Here is a 22,115-nt window from a genome sequence, read left to right on the forward strand (position 1 = left end):
GGGGAGAGGAGGGTGCGCAACAGAAGGTGGAGCGCTGATCCTGAGACCGAATAAGCTCAACTGAGCTGCCACCAAATGCGAAAACGGAGGTGGAAACTGGTCCTCACAGATTATTGGCCCTCAGCGCTGCATACATCGCCGCGTTGTCTTTGCGGGCGATCTCTGAAATTGATAGTGTCTTCAAAGGCATCATAGAGAGGCCGAAACTCGTCTGACCTAATTCCCGCTTCAACGAGTAGACCTCCCGGCTTTTCTTCTCAAGGAGGGCTGCTAAGTTATCTTCTTGCGGGTCTGTGTTCCCTTTCGATACCTGCACTGTAGACATGATGACCAGCCCTGATCCTCCAATGCTACCTCAACCGTACTGCTTCCTGTTGAAGAGCCGCTGCTATCTGGTTGCCGCATCGGACCCTGTCCGACCGGCTGGCGGTAAACCCTTTCCCTATGCCTAACACTGACAACATCCAAACGAACTTCCATTGCAAGTCGACCTCCTGTGGTTTCTCGTAGTTCGGGAGCCTCCCCGTTGTGCATCTTTGCCCTGCAGACGATGCACCTACCCCGATGCGCATGATAGTCTACAGAGCAGAAGATCGAACGCACATGTTCGCGAAGGGAGGCGACTTCAGCGACACTAGTCTTGCTATCAGCTTGCAGCTTCGCAATTTGCTCCCCGAGCTGATCGCATGTTTGTCGCCGTGACTCCGATTCTGAGCGAGCACACGTCGGACCCCGAAGGCCCGAATAGCTACCCTCTCGAACTGCGGCGAGCTCCTCCTTCATTCTCTTGTTCATCATTTGAAGATCATTTATTTTGCTCTTGGCAGCCGAAAGGGACCTACAGCCAAGGGACATCCCACCCCGTCCCAGATCAGCAATCACAACCCACTCGCGTAGCTCAGCCTCCCGATCACTGGCCTCTCTCTTCAACCCGTCCATCTCCGCTTGAGATTCATTCAGCTTAAGACGAACCATGAGGCTCTTTGTTCATCGTATTAAACTACCTTAGCTTCCAGCTCCCCAATGGTCGTTCGCTGCGACTCCGACGCCTGCTGGTTCGCCGCCAGGTGCTTCCGTAATTTGCCGCACTCCGATACAAGACGATCGAACTCAGCCTGGGCTTGACCGAGAAGGTTTTGACCGGCGAGACTGAGCGAAGCATGCAATAACATATCACAAGTCGGGCCACCACGGACGACCGAGGTCCTACCGATCGCTTCCACCCTTCGGGACTTCTACTTCATTGGGCCTGAGATCGACCACGTAGTAACACGAGCGTAATGCCCTCCTCAGCGCTACCGCTTTCCGCCACTGACCGGCACTTGCTTCCCCTGCCGTGTGTTAGCTACTCTAGCAGAAGAGCCTACGCCTAAAGAGTGAAACATCCATGCGAGTTCAGTGCTCCACCTCTACTTGTTTTTTCTTTCCTTGTATTTGCTGCTGGAGGTCGACGGATCATGACATAGTGAACCGAAACACTTCGGTTGAATACCAAGTAAGACGGAGCTCCCGAAAGCTCGTAACCGACCACCAGCCGTAACAACACAACTATGAAAATAGATGGGAAAATGTAACGACGACTCGACAAGAATAACCCTAGACCACAGCTGAACACTGGACTGGCACCTTGCCAAAAATATCCACCAAGTGGAAAGTATCTTGAATGCGGCGAAAGGGATGAGAATTTCCGGCGAAAGCCTTAAAACACGTGAGTAATCTCGAAATACAGGACAACTACTTACCACGAAACGACAGCAGACCAGGTCCCAAATACCATCCCAGCGATAGCGAGGCAAAGGCACAGGATCATCAGTGTAGCTTCTGCGTAACGTAGCAGTTTGCCTTCGCCCTTGACAGGCGATACAGACGATCTGCTATACTTACGTCTCAAGACTAAATAGAAAGTTATAGGGAACACTATTTGTAGCAGCATCACTAACGTGGCACCCAGTAGATCCACCAATGAGCCGAAACCAGGCACACTGACGGCGACTACAAAACAAATGACAATAAGCACAGACCTTGTTATCATCTTGATCCAGTACGGCACGGATCTACCACGCAGATGCTGTAGAGCGCTTTCAACCCCAACACAAACGGGGTTGAACATAACGAGAAAATGACAGAATGAAACGACTTCAATGGCAATTTGTACAACTAGGACCACCCAGTCTGTGGTGGACCGTCCACTAGCAATAGCAAGGGTAACATTGGAATAGTCCAGCAGGCTGCTACCAAAACCAGCGTATCCTGCGAAGGCGATTGACGCGAAGATAATGAAGACCAGGAGGAACCCAATGACAGAAACTCGTGGGAATCTCATGGGACTTCTCATATCATTTATCAGAGTGGGCACGACGGGTGCTACAGTAAAGGCATTCATAAAGTTGGTAAACGATAGTGTTGCATACATCGGTGTGGATGGCACCAAATCATAGTCGTGATGGCTCACAGGGTCCACTGCTTCTCTCGAAGATGCAACGATAATCATGATAACAGTTACTAAGGCGGCAGCAATCCCCAAACCCGAGACGAAGGCCACCTCTTTCATAGTAGGCATCCATGCAAGAGGCATCATGATGCCTACGAATATCAAACACCACCATATTCGCTGGACGGATGGTACTAGCTCATGCATGCCATCCCCGACTAGTATGACCAGCAGAGAACAGACCAAGAGGAGGTCAGCATAAAGCACTACAGAAACGGTAATCTCACCAACTCTGCCAAAGCACTCACGGCCGATTGCTTGAAACGATGTGAATTTCTCGTTGCCGTCAGGAGGCATGACCATACATTTCCACAGTAAGAAAATGGCGTATTGGGAGACAGCCCAAGCAATGAGGAGAAGAAGGCTGCCGACTATCCAACCTCCTTGAGCTATGGCTCTCGGAAGGGCGAGGATCCCAACGCCTATCGCGACTAAAGCGAAATTGACAACTGTTCTGAAGTTGGATGAGCCGTTCAGGCGGCCGATGCTGCTAGCAGTAGGGGGTTTGCTGAAGGAAGAGGATGATGCGGCTTTCATTTTAATGAAAATCTGACGCGAGAGTCGACTTAGGTCGAACTGAACTACTTAGCGAAGGTTCATTTATGCGCATATCTCACGAATTATATCCAACCTCCAGCTCGCCCCAGAAAAAGGCACGAAAGGTGGGCTGAGCCCACTGGGCTCTGATGAGAGCAGATCCACATCCAGGACATTCCAAGAGTTACACATGGCTTATCAACACTAAGCGCTGTGACACTCAGCCGTCAATACTCAGCCGTCAACACTCAGCCGTTAACACTCAGTTTGTCGGAGACGTGTCGTCACTTGCTCCTGTCTCTCTAAAAATGAGGCAGGGCGCGCGCGTCGCATCTGGTCGTCGTCGTCCGTAATGTGCAGCCTACGAGTAAGGAGGATGTACTGTGTCCATTCTAGGCTTATTCGAGTCGTAAAGGCCGGTCATCTGCTTCTTCGCTTCATGTTCGTCAATTCTAAAGAATTGTCTAGGATCAGAATAACCCAGTGCGCAGAATGATCACGCTCATTGTGTGTTCGCGTACGCACGCATGTACAAGGATGGGAGAGTCGGAACCGTAACAAGTTGTCTCGTAGCTCTTTTTTAATCTATCTCACTCATCACGCCATTACTTCCCCCCCTACCCTATTCGAGAGTGAAACGAGACGGGCATTCTCCCGGTAAGCTGCCAACTTGAAGCATAGCGTATCTCTCGTGAAGGTCGGGCGGATCTTGAAGTGACAGCGAGTCTGGTCAGCGCCCTTGGGTCTCACCACGACCTACATAACAGACCATCTGATCGCTCTGTGGAAGAGGTACTCTAGTGTACGCAGAGACGGAACTCTGGAGCTTCTGCTAGGGAGTATCTCTATCGGATAAGATAAGCTCATGGCTCGGCGGCAAGAGCGCGACCTATTCTATCAGTGTCTGTATGCTGTGCCTCGGGCTTATGTAAGTTCCACTACCTACCATGTGGAGTAATGCAGTGGGCTAGGTACTCCGTACACAACCTCGTTGCACCTAATATGACATCGATGGCAAAGATGTTCCATTTCAATGCCGTGGAACGAGATGAGTATGTTGCACAGAGACACATTACCATCTCAAGTCGTTGATCAGATACCTGGGTGGCGAGCTCACGCTGGTCTTCTATGCCCCTGGTATGCTCGTGGCCCTCTTGGTCGGTCTACTCTCCGCTGTTGTCCCACGCAAGACACTGCTCACTGCGGTGGTTGCCCTCACAGCTTTGGCTACTATGACCACCTTCTTCGCCGGTAACCTCCTCGGCATGCAGTCCTATCGAGGGCTCCTCATCACTGTGTAGGTACATTTAGGTCCCTCTTATGGGCCCGTGCAATAGCTGGCCTTGGTATAGGCGGCGCCTTGCCAGTTGCATACTCTATGGTTGGTGACTGGTAACAGAGCTTTTGTACGTAGTGTATGTGCTGACTGGTCGGCATTGTAGGTTCCCTCCGGACCAACGAGCAGTAGCATCAGCGATGGTCACAGCGGCCTGTGGGGTAGGTGTATTCATGGGGCAAGTTGCTGCTGCCTATATAGGGAAGGTAATAGTAGTTGCTGAGTCTCGTCTTATCATTATTCCTGCCAGACCATAGACTGGCGCTGGGCTTTCCTTCTCATACCCATACCAGCTCTTGCAGGAGCTGTGCTGTGCCAAGTAGGTTTACGACTATCATCGTTTATTATACCGTAAATTTCCAGAGCACATTGGTAGAACCGGTTAGGGGCGCGATGGACGGAGCTGATCCGAGTGGTACGGACGACGAGACCGCGGTGAGGATTAGAGTAGCTCTTCCGATATCAAATGCTCCAAACAGACACTCATCAGCCGTAGCCCAGAGCCTTCGGACTCTGCCGCTCTATCGACAGCTGACACAGAGGGCCATCTATCGTATAGAAGGGAGCAGCCCAGCCGGTCTACGTGGCTTGCTGATAATGTGGATCAGCTGAAGCAGGCTTCCTATTCCCGTATGGTTGGGCAGTGCCTATAGCGTCTATTACTTCTTGGCGTTAGGGACGAATCTTCTGGTGCTCTTGCAAGCCTTTCCTGGTGGTATTCCATGGGGAATAATCATCGTATATCTCCATGACTTCTTGGTCCAGGTATATGAATGTTGTTGCCACTGCTCAGGCGATCTCTCTCACTTTAGGACATGGGTTTTTCTATAGAGTTGGCGCTCTTCGCCACGGCAACCATGGGGTTAGCAGGCTTCTGTGGGGTGCTCATAGGCGGGTTCATCGGTGAGAAGCTCTACCGATCAGATCCACGGTAATCCGCTCATTGTTGAGAATCGTTATCTTCATCGTATAAGGTACTGCGCTCTATTCTGTTCGGTTATGTCTTTGCTACGGGTTATACCCTTCTTCGCGGTCTTTGGATGGACTTCTCTGTATAAGGAAGGGCCGAATGAGGTTGACCAGCTAGCAGCAGCAGCTATGGGGAAGGCCATGGATGCGGTAGCTGTTTATCACGCGGTTGGGCTAGTCGAAAGCTCACTTGTCAGGTTGGCGAGTCGCAGGCCCATATTGGATCCACGGAGATGTTACACCTGTCCTTTTTCGGGACGCTATTTATTGGTGGAGTCATTGCTACCACTCCAGCTGCGAATTTAGGTGCCATTCTCTTAAATGTCAATCCCCCACAGCATCGAGGTATGCCGCATTAGCCGTAGGTCCAGGTGAACCCATCACGGGCTTAGGCACGATATTCGCAATTTACAGTGTGCTCGACGATCTCTCGAAAGGTGTTGGGACTTTGTTCGTCTCTCTATTGGTAAGGTTATGGCTAGGGCTTGTCCATAGTTCATCGCCAGATACCCTATACAGGAGGTCGAGCACTCGCCTATCAGTTCACTCTGGTGGTATGGTTAGTGTGTGGCCTCCTGCTGATACCGGTGGTGAGCAGCCTCCAGGAAGATGAGCTTTACATGCAACGCACTTTGCGGGAACAGCAGCATAGGAAACGAGTGAGCCATTTAGAGATCCTAGTATAGTGCATTATTGCTTCAGGTGAATGACATGAGAGCCGAAGCTAGCCATCGCATTCTCACCTCCACAGCCAAAGCAGCCTCCTTGGTCCTCGACAAAAGGCCTGTCGTCGGTGGCGGCACCACTTAGTGTTATCGTTACTATTGCGTTGTCTGCGGCATGTTGTAAGTGAACGGTGTCCGACCCTGGGTGATGTGGTGTTGCTTGCAAGTGACTTGAAGTAGAACGGCAATCCCTTGTATGAGAGTCGACAGTAGTGAAATGTCTGCTCCTCATTAGCTTGTCACTGTCGTTGCATCTCGTTGAATTTAGGGTGATTTCCTCAGGGAGGTCTATACTAGGCTGATGATACTCATCTTCTACTCTACGAATTGGCCTGGAGTTGATCAACGGCTCGCCAATTGTGTCGTGTTCGCTAGAAATCAATTAATGAACCGTTGGGGTGAATGCTCACTTGAAAGTAAATAGTTCGATATGTCGTGACGGAATCAGCACGCGTTGTATCCTAGCTGGATTTTTGAGAAGCGTTTGGGTGATGTATGGTGTGGTGTGTTTGTCGGAGGGAATTTCCATTAAGGGAGTCTTGGATTGGTTTAAGTGGTGCTACATTTCTATATAATGCCTCGGACAGACCTATGGCCAACTCGAAGGAGTGATGATCGCGAGTCGCAGGACGTTCCTTCACATGGATTCACAACCTCGATTAAATGGGGTGGCAGGTGGGAAATGATCTGTTCCTCTAATTTACTGTCTCTGGAGTAGCACTGTTTACTCCACACTCTGTGGTTGCTCTATACACAATGGTTGAATAGATCTTCGAAGGGTTGGTGAATGTTCGAACTGGAGAGATACCTTTGGTCAGGTCCAAGCCTGGTGCCCTTGACTACTGCTGTATCGTTGTTTTCTGGGCATGTGCTCTCACACAGCTGGTCTGCGGCATAGTCATAGCGACTTCTGCCAACTATTCTCATCCGTTCGTCTCAGATCCGGTAGGTTGTCTGGGTGGACTATTGTTGGGATTTGTTCTTTATGTGCTGCACGGTTTTGCAAATTTTCCTCCATGGCTGCCCTGGAATAGACTGAGTCGGGAAATTCACTCGTCGTCTCCTTCACTCCATGCAGACTTGCTGATAGGTTAGTTTGAGGAGAATTTCTGATGATCATTGCTCTGCATTCCGATTTTTTTGAGTGTTGATCGACAAGGAGCTGAGAAAAACTCCCCTTCCCTCAGTTGACCTCATCCAGGATATTTTTGTAGTTTGTGAATATCATGAATATTTTCTGCAGTGATATTGAGCTCTACCATATTATAGCGTTATATCTGCTCGGCTTGTCCCCATCTCTTCGAGATGCTTCACTTTCTCAGAGCTATCCTTGTTCGAATGGTTATAGCTTCGCTATGACGGATTGTGTTGGCGACGGAATATCACTACCACACCCAAGGTAACAGGATTCCAACGAATTGCATTATCACCTGTGAGGTTCTAGCGAACTATTGGTTGGAGCTATGTTTGATGCATTTGTCGATCTGTTCAGTCTCTTGGCCTGCGTCGACGCTGATCTTTGCAATAACATTCGTGCTTGTTATGCTAAGACGGAAGGATCACTCACCACGAATAGATCAAGAATGATGAATGCCCTGGATGATGCCGTGAGTGGCCTCGATCAGCTATGGTCAAGGTCCTGTCATTTGCTCAGGTTTCTGCGGATTTATGGGAGGCTCTTGCTGACTATTGGTATATCCCTACCACAATATTCCCCAGTATGGTGGTTATTGCTGTTTTATGGCTACTTGCATCCGAGTATGTCCCCAGGGCCCTGGTGTGGTCTACATTGGGGACGTCTGTGGTATTCCTCATCGCGCTATGGGCATTCTGGTGAGCTCCATGACAAATCGCTATTAGTTTGTCACATTGTAGTCGTCCTCCTCAGGAACTTTGAATGTGGAGTGAATAACTGGATGCTGCTAGTCTTCGCGGGGCTCGCAGTAGTCTTGAGTGCGATTCTGTACAAGTCAGTCAATCGTGCCGCAGAAGTGATGTCAGTCGCAGCATGTGGGCTGCGTTCAACCCCGTCCATCGTGTTGGTGTGCTTTTCTTGAAAGCCATTTTCGTTGCTACGTATTACTTTGGACTTTCTTCATGTTGAGGTCTGCACAAACCAAGGAGTTGGTCAAGAGCAATTGCTCTTTGAGGACCTCTGCCGGTATCAGTTTCGCTCGATTTCTGTTCGGTCTGCTCTTTTGGGTATTCACCTACGTATTCCTCAATATGAAGACGGTGGTCTGTGCTGCGGGTATCGGTGCGTGGTACTTCCCAGGTGGTGATGGAGAGCCGACCATACCTGCAATGAGGGGTCTCCAATGGGCCTTCACATCGAGCTCGGGGGCTGTCATGTTCGCTGCTACTATCGTGGGTGTTACTCGGTTCATACTCAACCGTATCGGTAACGCGTGTCACTGCCTTCCCTGGTTCCTGACTCCCCTTGGATGCCTGTGGAAATGCTTTACTTGCTGTTGTTTGAGTGTTCTCGAAGCTTTTTCCAAGTTCACGATAATTGGACAAGTTTTTGCTGGTGGCAGTTTTTGTGCGGCCGGTCGAAAGTCGTTTAATCTTATCAAAGGTCGTCTGGGTGGCGCTTTCATCACTGACGGAGTTGGTCATACCGTGGTGACCGCTGCGACCTATCTTTTCTCATTTACACTTGGCGTGGCAACTTGGCTATGGCTAGATGCCTCTCAGCAATACCAGACGTTATCTGAGCTCAACAGCTTCCTTTTGATACCTATGCTCCTACTCTTCGCGGCGTTGATCTCGACGCCTATTTCCACCATCGTTATGGTCACCTGGTTGTCGCCGTTGCTCCACAGTTGGACATGCGGTGAGGATGGGTGTGATTCGACGAGTCAGGCTAATGCTCAGAGAGCAATCAACTCCGTCACTGGTGCCTTATTTGTAGGATCTGTCTGTTTCGCATTCTTCCACTTCTTGGCCGATGTCGTATTATGTTCTATTGACACAGTGTTCTTTTGTATTGCTGTTGAGGCCGACGCTCAATTATATCAAAGTAGATTAGAGGGTCCGATCTATTCAAAGCTCAAGGAGAGTTTAGATATGGATATCCCTTCAAATAGCAGCCTGGCTCCTCCACACTGTCAGTCAACTCCGCGTACGTCTTGCGAAGGCTCGAACCCTGCCACCCCGGAGTCGCTCGGTCTCAAGGAACCTATTGAGGTGTCAGTGCTTTCCAACCAGGCCTTGTGTGGCTACACTGCAGTGGTTCCTGCTCACATTGACAGTGACCACCGGCCTTGAAATTATCTGATATATTTGAAGCGGGCTGTCTACTATTCGATGACATTTTGTATGAAGAGCCCAGGCTAGAACGCGTAGCTTGTGCCACAACGGTTGATTCTAACTCGAGAGTCGCCGAACTATATAATGGCCAGGTTTGGTCTATTTCGATGTTTCATGATTTCTTCCTCGTCAGTTTGTGCGAGAGCAGATATCAATGAGAGTGACGCAGTCAATGTGAGTTCATCTTGACGCTAGTCCTGATGGTGTTGAGTTGACTTAGCCGACAGTCTATGGGGCTTTGGGACCAATGTGGGAGCCCCTCGGACTCGAGAGTGTTGGGTTGGAGAAGTGAAGTATCATTCGGCGAAGGTTAGAATCCAAAGTGTGCCTGAGATTGCCAATCAGACAACGTTGCCTCTAGTCTTAGACTAGTAGTCTTATCCTCTAATTGGAACGGTTGTACATGTATCTTACTCACATGCATGTGTGTACGCACGTGCAGGTTTTGCATACTCTCTCGTTACCGAGGTGATTTCTTTGGCATAACGCCTCATGAGAAAGCCGTTATATATCCTGCTGGTTACGGTGGTTGGAGCATTCCGGTTGTCTCTAGTAACGTGGAGCACTATGCAGTACGGTGATGCGTAGGTGCTGTGTATGGCGGAACCAAAACCTCAGGGAAAGACGTTATACGCAGATACAATGCACAGTGGGGAACTCCATCTGAAATCGAGCTGGCATCAGAGTTGGCTGAAAGCCGGGGTATTCCGCTCAATGAGGCCCGCGATGTAGCTCTGACGTTACTATGTCTCAGCAGAAACGGTACTTCGCAGATCCTTTCGAGTTGGAGATTCGAGCGTGAAGCTGAACGTATTCGGCAGTGGCAGAATGATGAGGATGTTATTGCCCTACAGGAAGTAGAGTTCACTCACGACAATGCAGTTCGTCTTATAGACAAGTAGGCGATGCTCAATCGACTACCTGGTCTCGACTATCACGGTTGGTGTAGGGTAGAGCTGGCAACTCCTGAGTGGCAAGCGGCATGCCCGTTACCAGCGACAAATGCTACATCGCTCTTCGCGACACCCCTAATGCTGCGGCGGAAGCGTTTCATTTCTATCCATCCTTTGAGTTTTGGTACCAAGGACATACCCGGATGCATCGTTCTGGCTGTGTCTCGTGAGGGTGAGTGACAATGTATTGGTGGAGCATTGAATCAATAATCGTTTTAGGTCAAAAGTTTGTATTCGGGAGCATGCACGCTGAGTCGGGAGCGATTAGATCCGACGCGGGTACAACAGTGGGAGCACTACAGGACCATCTTGATGATGTGATCGGCAGCCACGCGAGCGAATCTTTCATCGTTCTGGGCGGTGATTGGAATGCTCACGTGTGAGGAGGTTGCCTGGTGTGGTAGTCGAGGTTGCCTCTGGCAGCAGATACGACCTGCTGCCTATTTTCCAGTCCCGGTCGCGTGACTGGCGTGTCTACTCTGCCGGGAAGAATGATACCATCACACCGTTGTCGTTGCCGAGGTTCACCACCCAACATGAACATAACTGGCTTGCTGCTTACGATGCATGGTTCGTTCGAGGAGCCCCTAATTCAGTGTAGGTTGGTCATTCTGAAGGGCCTCGCGCTCCAACGTGGTCGTGACCATGGCCTTTCCAGGTCTCGTTATCACGCGTTGACTGTGGAACTTCGTGACGGGTTTCTACCCAAGAACTTGTATCGTGGGAAGGATGGTCTGTATGGAGTTAGTCCTTTCTATTTTGATGGCTGTCGACACGGTATGACGCAGATCTGTGAGTCTCGTGATCGAGAACTATGGCTGTATTTTTAGGTCCGGGGTCGGGCTTTCCTTGTAGGATGAAGGGGTTGCTGCACTTCGAGACGCATGGAGCAACTTGGACATTTCCACGATGTTCTGCTAAAGCGGGCCTCTCGGATCACATGGCGGTCCAGATGGACTTGAGCCTTGAACCTCTTTGCGAGTCGTCTTAGAGTAGTGTAGCTCTTATGAGGAGACGATCTATGCAGCAGCTTCATCTTTTATGATGCTTCTTTACTCCTAATAATGCTCAGTCTGTTTTGTATAATAACCTCTAACGGCGCGGTACCATGTTGGCCAGTTTACGAAGTTGTTTCGATCGAAGTCGTGGCATTTGTAGTTGAGTGCTGTAGCGAAGTTCCTATTATCCCGTCACTAAACTCGCAGGTCTCTCTCTAGTTTCACTTGTGTAGTTGGAGTCACCTCCGTTCAAGTCTTACAATGTATCCATGTCACAGTCTGTATTTAAGGCGAGCGCTAAATTCGAATACCTTTTGTGCGCGAGATTAGAGTACAGCGGGAATACATTCATGCCCGATGATACTACTGATGTCGGTTGTATATCACCTGATGTGAGATTGAAACCCCAAGGGCCTCATCTCATCTTTCATAAGAGATCTCACCCTCATCGAGAAAATATTGTGCCCGTGATTGTAGTAGTCTGTAGTTTATAATGGCGATTGGCAAGTTGAACAAACAGCGTGTCACGATGGAGAATCCAGTGGGTTCTGTTCCAGAGCCATCCCATGGCTTTGCCCCGGGCATCAAGTGGCGCAATAGGTAGTGCTCTTGGAAGGAAGTATGCATCTGTTCACTATCCATGATCTGAGTTCTATACGTAGATGGTCAGTATCTCGAGTTTTCTCAGGTCTGCCCTCGGTCCACTTGACTGGATATGTATTGGCCTCTTCTGGGCGTGCATTCTGGCGCAATTGATTGCAGGATTCGTCATCATAGGCTCGCGGAACTATGCCTTTCCCTATGTGGAAAGTGAAGGAGTAAGTACACCGTATTTTGTTACATCACTGTAATCAGTGCCGCTCGTTTACTTATGAGGATTTGAGCCAACCGCCGGATAGACGTCACAATTGTGTTCGAATTCTGTGACCATGTTCTTGTCATTCATAGAAGTGGGAATGGAGTGGTATTCACTGGCCTGTTCTCAGTCGAACGCAGTCTGTCCAGCCGACTTTGTACTAGCTGCTGAGCATTGCAGGGTGAGTCGGTCCAACCCCCTCGATATCAAGTAGGCGAGGCCACAGTGCACAGAGGGAGTGATGACTATCATCTCAGTGCGTTTGGCTGTGTGAACTCCAAACTCTGTGATGAGCTGCGGCAGTGCGCTGCAAGTCGATCACATTCGTCTGCTCTTCTTGCTTCCTTACAATCAGAAGCGGAGGGCCAGAGGGTGAGGCATATTGTGATGCACTATCCTCACATGGAGTCGTGGGCCTTCAGGTCGCAAGTAATTTATGGGAAGCCTTTGGAGACTACTGGTATATCCCTACCGCTATATTCCCATCTATGGTGGTCATTGGCATCATATGGTTGCTTGGCATGCAGTACCTGGTGAAACCATTGGTCTGGTCGACGATTATTGGAGGCGTAGCTTTTCTGATAGGCATGTGGTGCTATTGGTAATAAGGGAGCGCTGTTTTCTGTCTGACTGTTTCTGGTTGGTGTCCAATCACGACCTAAAGAAGTGGATCCTTCTCAGGTACTTTGTACACGACGTTAACAACTGGATGCTTCTGGTGGGCGCAGGAGTGGTGGTATTATCCTGTATATTCCTCTTCCGATCAATCAATCGGGCATGTAAAGTGATATCTGTAGCTGCTTACGGACTTAGGAAGACGCCATCAGTGATCGTGACAAGTTTAGTTGTTAAGGTCATCTACGTGGTCTACGTGGTTCTATGGACTATCTTCATGATACGTAGTGCACAGGCGAAGACCGTGAAAGAGTCTGATTGCACTCTGAAAGATGCGGAGTGGATTCAAGTGGCTAGGGTTGTATACGGCATACTCTTTTGGGTATTCACCTACGTATTCCTCAATATGAAGACGGTTGTCTGTGCTGCGGGTATCGGTGCGTGGTATTTCCCAGGTGGTGATGGAGAGCCGACCATACCTGCAATGAGGGGTCTTCAATGGGCCTTTACATCGAGCTCGGGAGCTGTCATGTTCGCCGCTACTATCGTGGGTGTTACTCGGTTCATAATCAATAGGATCAACAGTGCGTGTGGCTGTCTCCCATGGTATCTGTCCCCTATAGCGTGCATATTCAAGTGCCTGGCCAGCTGCTGCCTAGGTGTCCTCGAGATGTTTTCAAAGTTTATGTTGATCGGACAGGTAAAGTGGGGTGGTCTTTGAATCGCCTCATTGGATCAACTTTCAGGTCTTCTCGGGCAAGGGGCTGTGCGGTGCGGGAAGGAAATCTTTCAGTCTCGTCAAAGACCGTCTTGGTTCTGCTTTCATCACTGATGGCGTAGGGCACTCGATGGTGAGTAGCATCATAAATGGTACTAATCCTTATCGCCTTGTGCTTTCAGTTGTCTATCTGTACATACGTCTTCTCCCTTGGTATAGGGATAGCAGCATGGGTGTGGTTGGACGAGGCACAGGGCTACCAGACTCTTACTGAGCTCAATTGGTATCTCCTAATTCCAGTGCTTCTACTCTTTGCAGGATTAATATCCTGTCCAGTGATCACTATCGTCTTAATATCGTGGCTAGCACCGACCTTGCACATTTGGACATGTGGTAAGGACGGTTGTAACACGAGTAACCAAGTACATGCCCAACAGGCTGTCAACTCCGTCACTGGGGCCCTCTTCATTGGTTCTGTGTGCTACTCCTTCTTCCATTTCCTGGCCGATGTCATGTTATCCTGTATCGACACTATATTCTTTTGCTTCGCTATCGAAGCTGATGCGGATGTCTACCAAGGCCGGTTCGAGCACTCAGTTTACATGGTCCTTAAAGACGATATGAAGGATGGTCGCGAGGTCCCTATGTATAAGACAGATGCTCGTCCTCTAGAAGAGTACGAGATGGCGCCCGTAAGGCATTCAACTCAACCGCCGGCTTACTCGCCGGATTTCAATCAACCCAGCGCTGGCCCGAATCCAAGAACCCAGGCCACTGTGGGGTACCAAGGACCTGTGCGTCCAGGTGGAGATAGGATATCATATGTATGAAGCCTATGTTAATTGATCCCATTTTAATGAAGTTATGACGGTAGAAGGGTCTTGTCATTGTAGGAAGCTCCATAGTAGTCTGCCTCTTCACCGTATTGGATTCGAGTGGGAAGAGCAGGGCTCACAGTGTTTCTGGAATCAGTATTGGCGCCCGCAGTCTTTGCTGTGTATGCGAGTGAGTTCGCGCAACATGAGTTCGTCACCACTCACGGGGAGCACGAGCGCCTCTCCGAAACGAGCTAGTTTGTCGAAGAAGCGTTTCATCCTACCAAATTCTTACAGAGAGTAGTAGTAGCATGAGCTGGCCCTAATGAGAATTCGGCACTCTTGTGAGCAGGTATGATGAGAACGGTGATATGAGGAGTTGGTCGGTATCGTTCAGTAACCCTAAGAACCAGGCGACCTTCCGTAAGAAGTATGTGTGGACTCTTATGGTGATACTACTGCGTAGCTCTAGCTCGTTACAGTGTGCGATAGGTTATCGATCCTGCAGGGGTTGAGTACTCTAGCAGAAAGTCCTATGGGGACTGCAAGCTGCTCCGACGAGAGCTGGCCAGGTCCTTCCCGGCAGCCTTCCTCCCACCGCTGGCTGATAAGACCACCTATTGCGCCATGGGAAAGACCAAGGCCGACTCTGAATCTATGGTGCTCTCGAAATTCATCCAGCGCTGCACGCAACGGTCGAATATCGGCCGCTCCCAAGTGTTCCTCACTTTCCTAAGACATGATGGTCATCAGTGGGAGCAGGCCGCGAAGAAGGAGTTCGCCACGAGAGGCGTTACACAGCTCTGTCGGCAGTATCGGGACTCCTTCCCTGATCGTGAACTGCCAGAGTTCGATCCTGAGAGGGATATCGCGAGGAATGAGGGAGTCGAGGATCGACTGGGGGCGGCAAGGGCATTCTTGAAAGAGCATTCTGCCGCTCTTAAGAAGCTCCTACGCAATATGGAGCGTGCGGATGCTAAACTGAAGGCTGCAACTAAGGTAAGCGCCAGTATAGTGTGGAAGTGTATCGTGGAGACTCTCAGGCTCTCGCTGATGCTGCTACGGAGTCCGAGGAAATAAAGGATAACCAGGGCAGACGCGTTGATGTGAGACGGAGAGTTGCCGGTGGTCGTCTATACGTGTAGTCTGTCAGTTACTCACGACACCAGTCGGTGCTGGAGTCGTGAACAGGCATCCGGATACCTTTAACCGTGTGGGTCTATCGGCCGCTTTGATGGGCTGCAAAGGGGAGCCTGGTCTTTTGGGTGCCGACACTCATCTGGGTATGCTTATTCAAGGCGTCCAGGATGAGCTAGCAGACTGTCGAGCGATGGAAGCTTCTCTCGTCCAAATCGAAGATCTACGGCGTACGGCGCGGAAGCTAGAGGGCAAGTTGAACTCTCAAAAGGGCAAGACGAATACGAAACTGCCAGTGGAAGCACTCCAGTTGGAGGCTGCTAGCGCCCTGGACTTTGAATGGATCGCCAAATGCAACGCTGCAGTGTATGAGGTTCCCGAGTTCATACAGAGGAAGGTACTATTACCCGGGACCAGATGTCGGCTGAGGATCCTCTCCAGCAGCAGCTCTCGTGGGTGATGTTGTTTATCTTGATCTGTAATTGAAGTTTTACTTTTTTTAATTCTAGCAGCATAGACGTCGTCCTAGTCGGTTATTGAATACTCTGTAATGTGTTACATTTTCATAAGATTGCTATGGAGCGGCGCTATCAGTGACGATCCAAGATCTCCTATCAGGTGGCATCCTACAATAAGATGGCTTTAGAGTGGGTTGACACTGTAAGAGGACCAGATAGTATCATTTCTCGGACACTCAAGTTGGAGGCCGATGTGGCTCCTCGGGAGTCCTATGATGATGACGATGATGATGAGATTGACATTCCAGTCGAAGTGGCCGGCACCGAAATCAGATGATTCTCCTGAGGTGTGGTAGGGCCACCAACAGGTGTCTATAAACTTAATGATAGCATTCTGTTTTGTATTTTATAGCAACTCTTTTCTGGTCTGAGAATGTACGGTAAGTTTCTTAGCACATTGTCCGTTTCCTTTAGTACCGGAGTACTGCGTTGGAACTTGCCAACTCGTCCCAGTAGTGTTTTTTTGTTTCCGGTCATGTCCAACACCCAAGATGCTTGCTCGCCCCTCAACCAGGACCTCAGGTTGCCCGAAGTGCACCATCTGAGCCCCCGAGCCGCGGACTCGCCCACCCTGCAGGGGTCTGCGGACTGGCAGAGCCCCACCTCAGAGTGGAAGTCCGCCAGCTTGTCTGATGATGAGGTCGAGCATACAAGCAGAAGCGATGAAGGCAACTCCCCCATGAACGGCAACATTAGTGCTCGCAGTACTGGCGATCTCAACGGTATGCGACTTGCGATTAGATCTCATCTCGATGGCCCCTGCAGTTACCGTCACCACTTATGAATATAACAAGCTCTTCCGATCAGCATCTATGGATCAGTAATACCTCCTTTATGTAGAGTCCTTATTGCTGCCTCAACAGGGGAGTCAATTGGTCAGCAGCAGTGGGCGAGCCAGATACTAGAAGGTCTGGCATGCACAGGTATACCACATTCTCAGTTCGGGTAAGGGACACCTCGCGTTATCCGCTATCATGATAATTTTAGATAACTGATTCCTCTGGCCGAGTTACCTCCGCGACCCGTAAGAGGTTCACCGACTTCACTGTGTTGAGGCGTGAGCTCGTACGTGTCGTTGATGGTGCCGGGTCTACATATGCATCAGGTTAAAGCGTATCCTGGGGCGTTCGTGCCTCCCCTGACCTGTAAAAGCCAGATCAAGGTGATGATGAAGACGGCTCCCACGGCGATGATGCAACACATGAAACCAGTCGATAATGTGACTGAGATCAGGCGCCAAGCTCTCGAAGAGTTCCTCAGCAGGTCAGCGAGGCGAGCTAGGGCTCTTCCAACCGATGCTGTCATAGGTGTTGCTCTCGCCCTTTCATCATGTACTCCCCGATGATGGCAGCCTTCTTGGCTACTCCTGAGAGTACCTATGATGCTTTGAAAAGGGTATGGTGGCCATCACGAGGTAAAGCATGCAGTTGCGTTCTTAGGATTTCTCGAACCGTCCACCGGAGGAAGTTCTGGATGAATATAAGATAGCGTTCGCGGCGAAGTCAATTCCAACGTGAGTTGTTATAGACGTTATGGCTCCTCCTCAATTCGCCCTTCAGATTCAATAGACGTCAGGTGGCGTCGAACGGTCCTAACGATGAGGTTGAGAGGCTCGCCAAAGACGACTCGAGTGATGGCGAGTCCCATGAGAACTCAGTTGAAGGCGCGAATGAGTAGGTCTGTCGTCTGATCATCTGAGCTGAATTTGCTCGCTACGTGCCTTAGTGCGGCTTCCGATAGCGCTGTGAATGTCACGGAGATGGTAGCAACGTCCAAGACCTATCTCAGCGACCATTGTAAAGTTCTGAATCAGCTGCTCACGATGCTCCGAACAGCAGCTTCTAATTACAAGACTGGCAACGCTGCCTTGAGCACAATTCATTACAAATTTTCTGATTGCAAGACCATTGATGAGCAGGGCTCAGGCCAAGCTCTGGCCCTTGCACAGGGTCTGCCTGGTTCTCCGCAGAGGCTTGATTTGTCCGATGCTTTTTTTGAAGTCAAAAACATCATCAGCGCCCCAGCTGATGCCGCACATTTCGACTTGTTGGCCTCAGTGCTCAGTCGAGAGCTTACAGACTGTGCGGCTATGAAGGCCTCACTCGAGAAGGTTGTCGAGCTCGGTAAGCATCGAGACAAGGCCATCGCTAAGCTGCGGTCGGCTCGGAAACACGGTGGCCCTGGTGGTATAGGCGGCATCATTCGAGGCACTACTAGAGACCAGTTGAAGCGTGCCGAGACCAATCGGGTTTTATACGCTGATTTTTATTGGACTGCTGGCTATAATGCCGTCATGAATGAGGTACCGGTGTTTATGGAAGGCCGCGCCCGGGTCTTCAACGAGGTTGCTAGAGAGTTCGTCTCACGTTCTGAGGCGACAAACAAGAGCCTTTCTATGACCTGGGCCAGCAAGGTTAAGAAGACCACTCTGTAGATGATATTTTGGGGATCGTGGTGCTGATACTCCGTGACCATTATTTCTATGGATCATAGTCGACTCTTGTCTCGTGTTGTAAATCATCAAAGGGCAACTCTGAATTCATCTCGGCTGACCATGGTTGCTCACGAGTCTCGAGCACCGCCGCTGGCTGATGACGATGCGATTCAAAGGCTTTACAACTGGGTGGGGTCGTCTGTGTCTGTTCCTGTCGCTGGGGTTGAAGTTTTCATAGGTGGATGATATACCACTGTCCCGGCCGAAGCGTAACATATCCCGAGACTTTGCAGATGGTGTCATGATGGCAGAGACTGTTGCTCACTATGTGGGGTCGCATCCTATGCGTATTGAAAATGATGGGCGATAATCAGATACCGAAGATAGTTGAGCTCCATAACTACTCTCAAGCCAATGCACTCACACAGAAGATGTACAATTGGAACACGTTGAATCAGAAAGTAGCAACACGTTAGTTCCCAAGTTCTCCACCTTGTAAGACGACAGGTCTTCCGCAGAATGGGATTCCTATTACATCCCGATGATGTGGAAGATTGCGCAAGAGTGAGCTCGATACTCCCTGCACGATGCAGTTCACACCACACTTCAGGCTATTCCCGGTTCGATCGAGAGAGTGCTAGCCCTGGTTCGCCCACGACTGGTGAGCTAGTTGCGGGCAACAGCCGCTATGCACATTCTGTGATCTAGGTCGAAGCTTCGAGGGATGGAGGACAAGGCCGTCAATTTCGCAGTAACAGCGAGCAGAGGACCCCGAGGGCCAGGTCGGAGAACTCTTCGAGTGGCGCGCGAGCTAATTCAAAGCCAGACATAAGTCCGAAGGTGATCCATCTCAATAACCAGTCTGCTAAAATGGACATAGTCAGGTGAAGAGCGAACGAACACGAGATAACATGCCTGATAGGGAGAAGGACGCTATCATGGCTGAGAAGGATAGGACCATTAGCGAGCTCAGGGAATGCGTTGAATTGTTGACAAGGAAAATATCCAAGTTGGAGCAATTGGTAAGAAATTGAAAAAACTGTATACAACGACATCAGTAACGTTGTCAGGTTAGAATTAAAGACCAGAAGATTTTAACCCTGCAAGAGCGTCTAGCTGCAGCGCCTGGATCGTTTGCATTGCATGCTTCCTCGTAACTAGATACATTCGTATCCGAAATGCAGGCGATTCTGGCAGTGTTGCGTTAGTTCGACCCCTTCCGGAATATGACGATGGCTGATCAACTATATATAATACCACCCCCTGGTGAAAGTTATATGCTGATGATGGTCATCCATCATCCAGCTATCGCCGGTATCCCCTCACCCATCGAGTCAGATTTAAAGGGTTGAAATGCATTGCCGCCGACAATCTCGTCGGACAACAATCGCGTCGGTCACCGAGTGGTTCCCATCGATGATGGAAACGTTTCACTTTAAAATTGCAATTCTCTTGTCATTTTTAGTGCATACAAGTTTATGTTAGTAGGATTCCTACGACTAATGATTGAGTCCGTAGCGTTAACTCAATCCAAGATAAGGAGTCAAACCACACGTCGGGGGCATGTTCCGCGCTGGCAGGCCGTGTTCAAACTCGCAGCCAGTGGTGGACCTGATACCAGGCCGATCGTGTGTGGAGGCGACTCATTAGTGAAGAGCATAGCCAGGAGATAACCCAACAGCGGCTGTATGAAGTCTCTCAACCACTTGTCGCAGAGTGTGGTGACCAATCAGGGGGTCGGCCTCACAAGGCTGGACTGTAGGTCTTTCAAGGGAGAAAGTTGAATGGATACCTTATATACTCAATATATTCAGACTACGATTGAAGTTCAATCATCGAACTCACTACTATCTACACAACAGTTTGTCTGCTCTTTGCAATGAGGTAACGTTGTTCGCCTGCAATGGTTTTACTCATGAGTCTTGGTATGAATTAAATCTGCATCATCCAACTCTTCATAAAACTTCAGGCATTTCGGATTAGCTCGGATGGCCTGAAGAACGACACTCACGCGAAGGCGTGACCTGAGATACCCACCATTTTGAAATTGCGACTAGCGGAAGTGATACTGACCGACTCCAAGGACCTGCACCGAGAGAGCGCCACGTAGGCCTGACCGTATCTACCAGAGACATGCAAGGTCGACACAGGATGGTGCGAGTCGTATTACTCGAAAATGGTATCGAGCTTGATGACGGCGCAGTCCAAGGTCATACCTTGACTCTTGTGGATACTTATAGCCCAGGCAAGCTGCAGAGGGATTTGTCGTCGCCGCCCAAGCTCGACTGCTCGTCCACCAGTAGAGGCTGTGTTATAAAAGACCCACTCATCTAATGGGATAGTTATCTGAAACCGGAGGACCAAGCTGAACGTTATCCCACACGGGGTAGCGGAGAACCTCCTCATCTCCAGTGGTGATAAACTTGACAATCGGCAGGCAGGGGGTCTTAGTGAACCTTTCGAGAGATCAATGTACACTTCACCAGTAAGGGTACTCACCGAACGATGATGCCACGACTTCCGTTCACAAGCCGCTTCTGAGGGGAGAGGGTCTTTGTCAACATAACTTGAGCTCCGACTTTAAGCACCACCTTGATAGATATGATACCACGGCTGACGAGATGAGCACAACCATACCTTGGCACGGGCTGAACACATGACGTCCAAGTTCAGACTGGTAGAGTCATAAACTGTGTCCATAGCTGTAAAGGTAATCGGCGGTGTGGATAATCGTGCCAACTCTCGCTCATTGATTGCATCCACTTCTCTCCTCGTCGGCAGTAGCTGTGATGCCACCACGCCCCCTGTGAGCACTTTGTGCCTCCGTTGTGCAACCAGGGAGAGGATATCTTGGGTCTCTTGGGAACATATACCTCGACGGATCTGATTCAGCATCTGAAAATGCGGACCTTCATTGTAGGCCTCAAGGCGTTTCCACTTCACCGTCGTGAATGTTGCATCTCCCTCCTGTCTCTTGACCTCCCTCAAAAGCATCGTCTTATGAATGCACTTCCTCCAGGAGGCGGCCTAGCATTACCGAGTTTGGACTCAAGGTAGTCTAGTTGGCTCACTTCAAAACAGAATGAGGGTTCCTCCTTTTTCCCATTGGGCATGGTCTGACTGACAGGAGGTAACTGCCAAGGGCAGTCCTCGGCTATTCAGCAACGACCGGGACCGCCTCACCTGCAGGAAGTCTCCAGTGAGCACCAGCTGTATCCCTCCGAAGGGCCGATTGTCTTGGCGTACCTACTGAGGAACTCTAAAGCACACACCTGAAGCAAGGTGACCAGCCGAGCGATTTGCTCCAGTTTGTCGAAGAGTCTCCCCTCGAGCATGGAAATCTCGTCAATGATAAGAGTCTTCACCCGTTTCCAACGACCGAGACTGAAATAGAGGGTGGATCACAACCATAAGGGACCGCCGCCCTACAGCTCAGGTGACCGCTTGATCTTCTGAGCCAGGGCGGGTGCATCTCGCGCGCCGGAACCAATACCGGCAAAACTGTGTATCTGTATCGTGAGTATAAATAGCAGACCAGCACAGGTCGACTACGGTCTGGCCGCCCAGATGGGAGGCTGCGAGCCCTGTGGAGGACGTTACTGCTGTATAGTCGGGCTTAAGGAGGCGAATGAGACGATGGAGGACCTACAGTGTGGTACTCACGCTGGTGATGAAGCCCATTGATTTACGAATGACTTGCC

General features: G+C 50.0%; 7 protein-coding genes across 7 annotated transcripts in view; 5 read left to right on the plus strand and 2 right to left on the minus strand.

The window, feature by feature from the left end:
* Window positions 1–270: 270 nt before the first annotated feature.
* Pmar_PMAR029145 (amino acid transporter, putative) lies at window positions 271–3,028 on the minus strand (the record flags this gene model as incomplete). Its single annotated transcript, XM_002764659.1, has 10 exons — window positions 271–310; window positions 355–448; window positions 561–710; window positions 753–838; window positions 890–960; window positions 1,005–1,149; window positions 1,211–1,249; window positions 1,300–1,369; window positions 2,236–2,583; window positions 2,719–3,028. The coding sequence occupies 10 exons, from the start codon at window positions 3,026–3,028 to the stop codon at window positions 271–273; spliced, it is 1,353 nt and encodes a 450-aa protein (XP_002764705.1).
* A 1,002-nt stretch (window positions 3,029–4,030) lies between these two features.
* Window positions 4,031–6,143, plus strand: Pmar_PMAR029146 (conserved hypothetical protein; the record flags this gene model as incomplete). Its single annotated transcript, XM_002764660.1, has 13 exons — window positions 4,031–4,080; window positions 4,125–4,298; window positions 4,340–4,420; window positions 4,471–4,570; window positions 4,615–4,683; window positions 4,741–4,799; window positions 4,855–4,994; window positions 5,041–5,129; window positions 5,177–5,295; window positions 5,339–5,483; window positions 5,531–5,678; window positions 5,829–5,992; window positions 6,036–6,143. The coding sequence occupies 13 exons, from the start codon at window positions 4,031–4,033 to the stop codon at window positions 6,141–6,143; spliced, it is 1,446 nt and encodes a 481-aa protein (XP_002764706.1).
* A 2,020-nt stretch (window positions 6,144–8,163) lies between these two features.
* Window positions 8,164–8,459, plus strand: Pmar_PMAR029147 (hypothetical protein; the record flags this gene model as incomplete). Its single annotated transcript, XM_002764661.1, has 1 exon — window positions 8,164–8,459. A coding segment is annotated over one exon (296 nt), but the record flags the coding sequence as incomplete, so codon positions are not given.
* Window positions 8,460–11,814: 3,355 nt separating this feature from the next.
* On the plus strand, window positions 11,815–16,257 carry Pmar_PMAR029148 (hypothetical protein; the record flags this gene model as incomplete). The annotated part of the gene is made up of 14 exons (XM_002764662.1): window positions 11,815–11,921; window positions 12,010–12,139; window positions 12,308–12,387; window positions 12,435–12,549; window positions 12,600–12,778; window positions 12,859–13,492; window positions 13,539–13,643; window positions 13,693–14,286; window positions 14,498–14,625; window positions 14,678–14,774; window positions 14,818–15,324; window positions 15,369–15,431; window positions 15,479–15,859; window positions 16,081–16,257. 14 exons carry the CDS (start codon window positions 11,815–11,817, stop codon window positions 16,255–16,257), a joined length of 3,297 nt encoding a protein of 1,098 aa, XP_002764708.1.
* A 188-nt stretch (window positions 16,258–16,445) lies between these two features.
* Window positions 16,446–18,442, plus strand: Pmar_PMAR029149 (hypothetical protein). The gene is made up of 9 exons (XM_002764663.1): window positions 16,446–16,702; window positions 16,746–16,800; window positions 16,844–16,925; window positions 16,968–17,045; window positions 17,086–17,243; window positions 17,288–17,375; window positions 17,420–17,493; window positions 17,540–17,653; window positions 17,706–18,442. Exons 1-9 carry the CDS (start codon window positions 16,456–16,458, stop codon window positions 18,412–18,414), a joined length of 1,605 nt encoding a protein of 534 aa, XP_002764709.1. The 5' UTR covers window positions 16,446–16,455; the 3' UTR covers window positions 18,415–18,442.
* A 73-nt stretch (window positions 18,443–18,515) lies between these two features.
* Window positions 18,516–19,577, plus strand: Pmar_PMAR029150 (hypothetical protein, conserved). The gene is made up of 8 exons (XM_002764664.1): window positions 18,516–18,603; window positions 18,653–18,742; window positions 18,789–18,875; window positions 18,922–18,978; window positions 19,025–19,075; window positions 19,123–19,254; window positions 19,299–19,436; window positions 19,485–19,577. The coding sequence occupies exons 1-8, from the start codon at window positions 18,535–18,537 to the stop codon at window positions 19,569–19,571; spliced, it is 711 nt and encodes a 236-aa protein (XP_002764710.1). The 5' UTR covers window positions 18,516–18,534; the 3' UTR covers window positions 19,572–19,577.
* Window positions 19,578–20,323: 746 nt separating this feature from the next.
* Pmar_PMAR029151 (conserved hypothetical protein) overlaps window positions 20,324–22,115 on the minus strand; it is a gene marked incomplete at both ends in the record, with an annotated part of 2,093 nt that continues 301 nt past the window's right edge. Inside the window, 11 exons of the mRNA XM_002764665.1 lie at window positions 20,324–20,407; window positions 20,452–20,536; window positions 20,585–20,812; window positions 20,914–21,005; window positions 21,052–21,309; window positions 21,358–21,441; window positions 21,486–21,548; window positions 21,598–21,660; window positions 21,702–21,798; window positions 21,844–21,923; window positions 21,967–22,059. Coding sequence (XP_002764711.1) covers window positions 20,324–20,407; window positions 20,452–20,536; window positions 20,585–20,812; window positions 20,914–21,005; window positions 21,052–21,309; window positions 21,358–21,441; window positions 21,486–21,548; window positions 21,598–21,660; window positions 21,702–21,798; window positions 21,844–21,923; window positions 21,967–22,059 — 1,227 coding nt within the window. The remainder of the gene's footprint in view (window positions 20,408–20,451; window positions 20,537–20,584; window positions 20,813–20,913; window positions 21,006–21,051; window positions 21,310–21,357; window positions 21,442–21,485; window positions 21,549–21,597; window positions 21,661–21,701; window positions 21,799–21,843; window positions 21,924–21,966; window positions 22,060–22,115) is intronic.

Source organism: Perkinsus marinus, assembly GCF_000006405.1.
Source record: "Perkinsus marinus ATCC 50983 genomic scaffold scf_1104296976606, whole genome shotgun sequence".
Taxonomy (NCBI): domain Eukaryota; phylum Perkinsozoa; order Perkinsida; family Perkinsidae; genus Perkinsus; species Perkinsus marinus.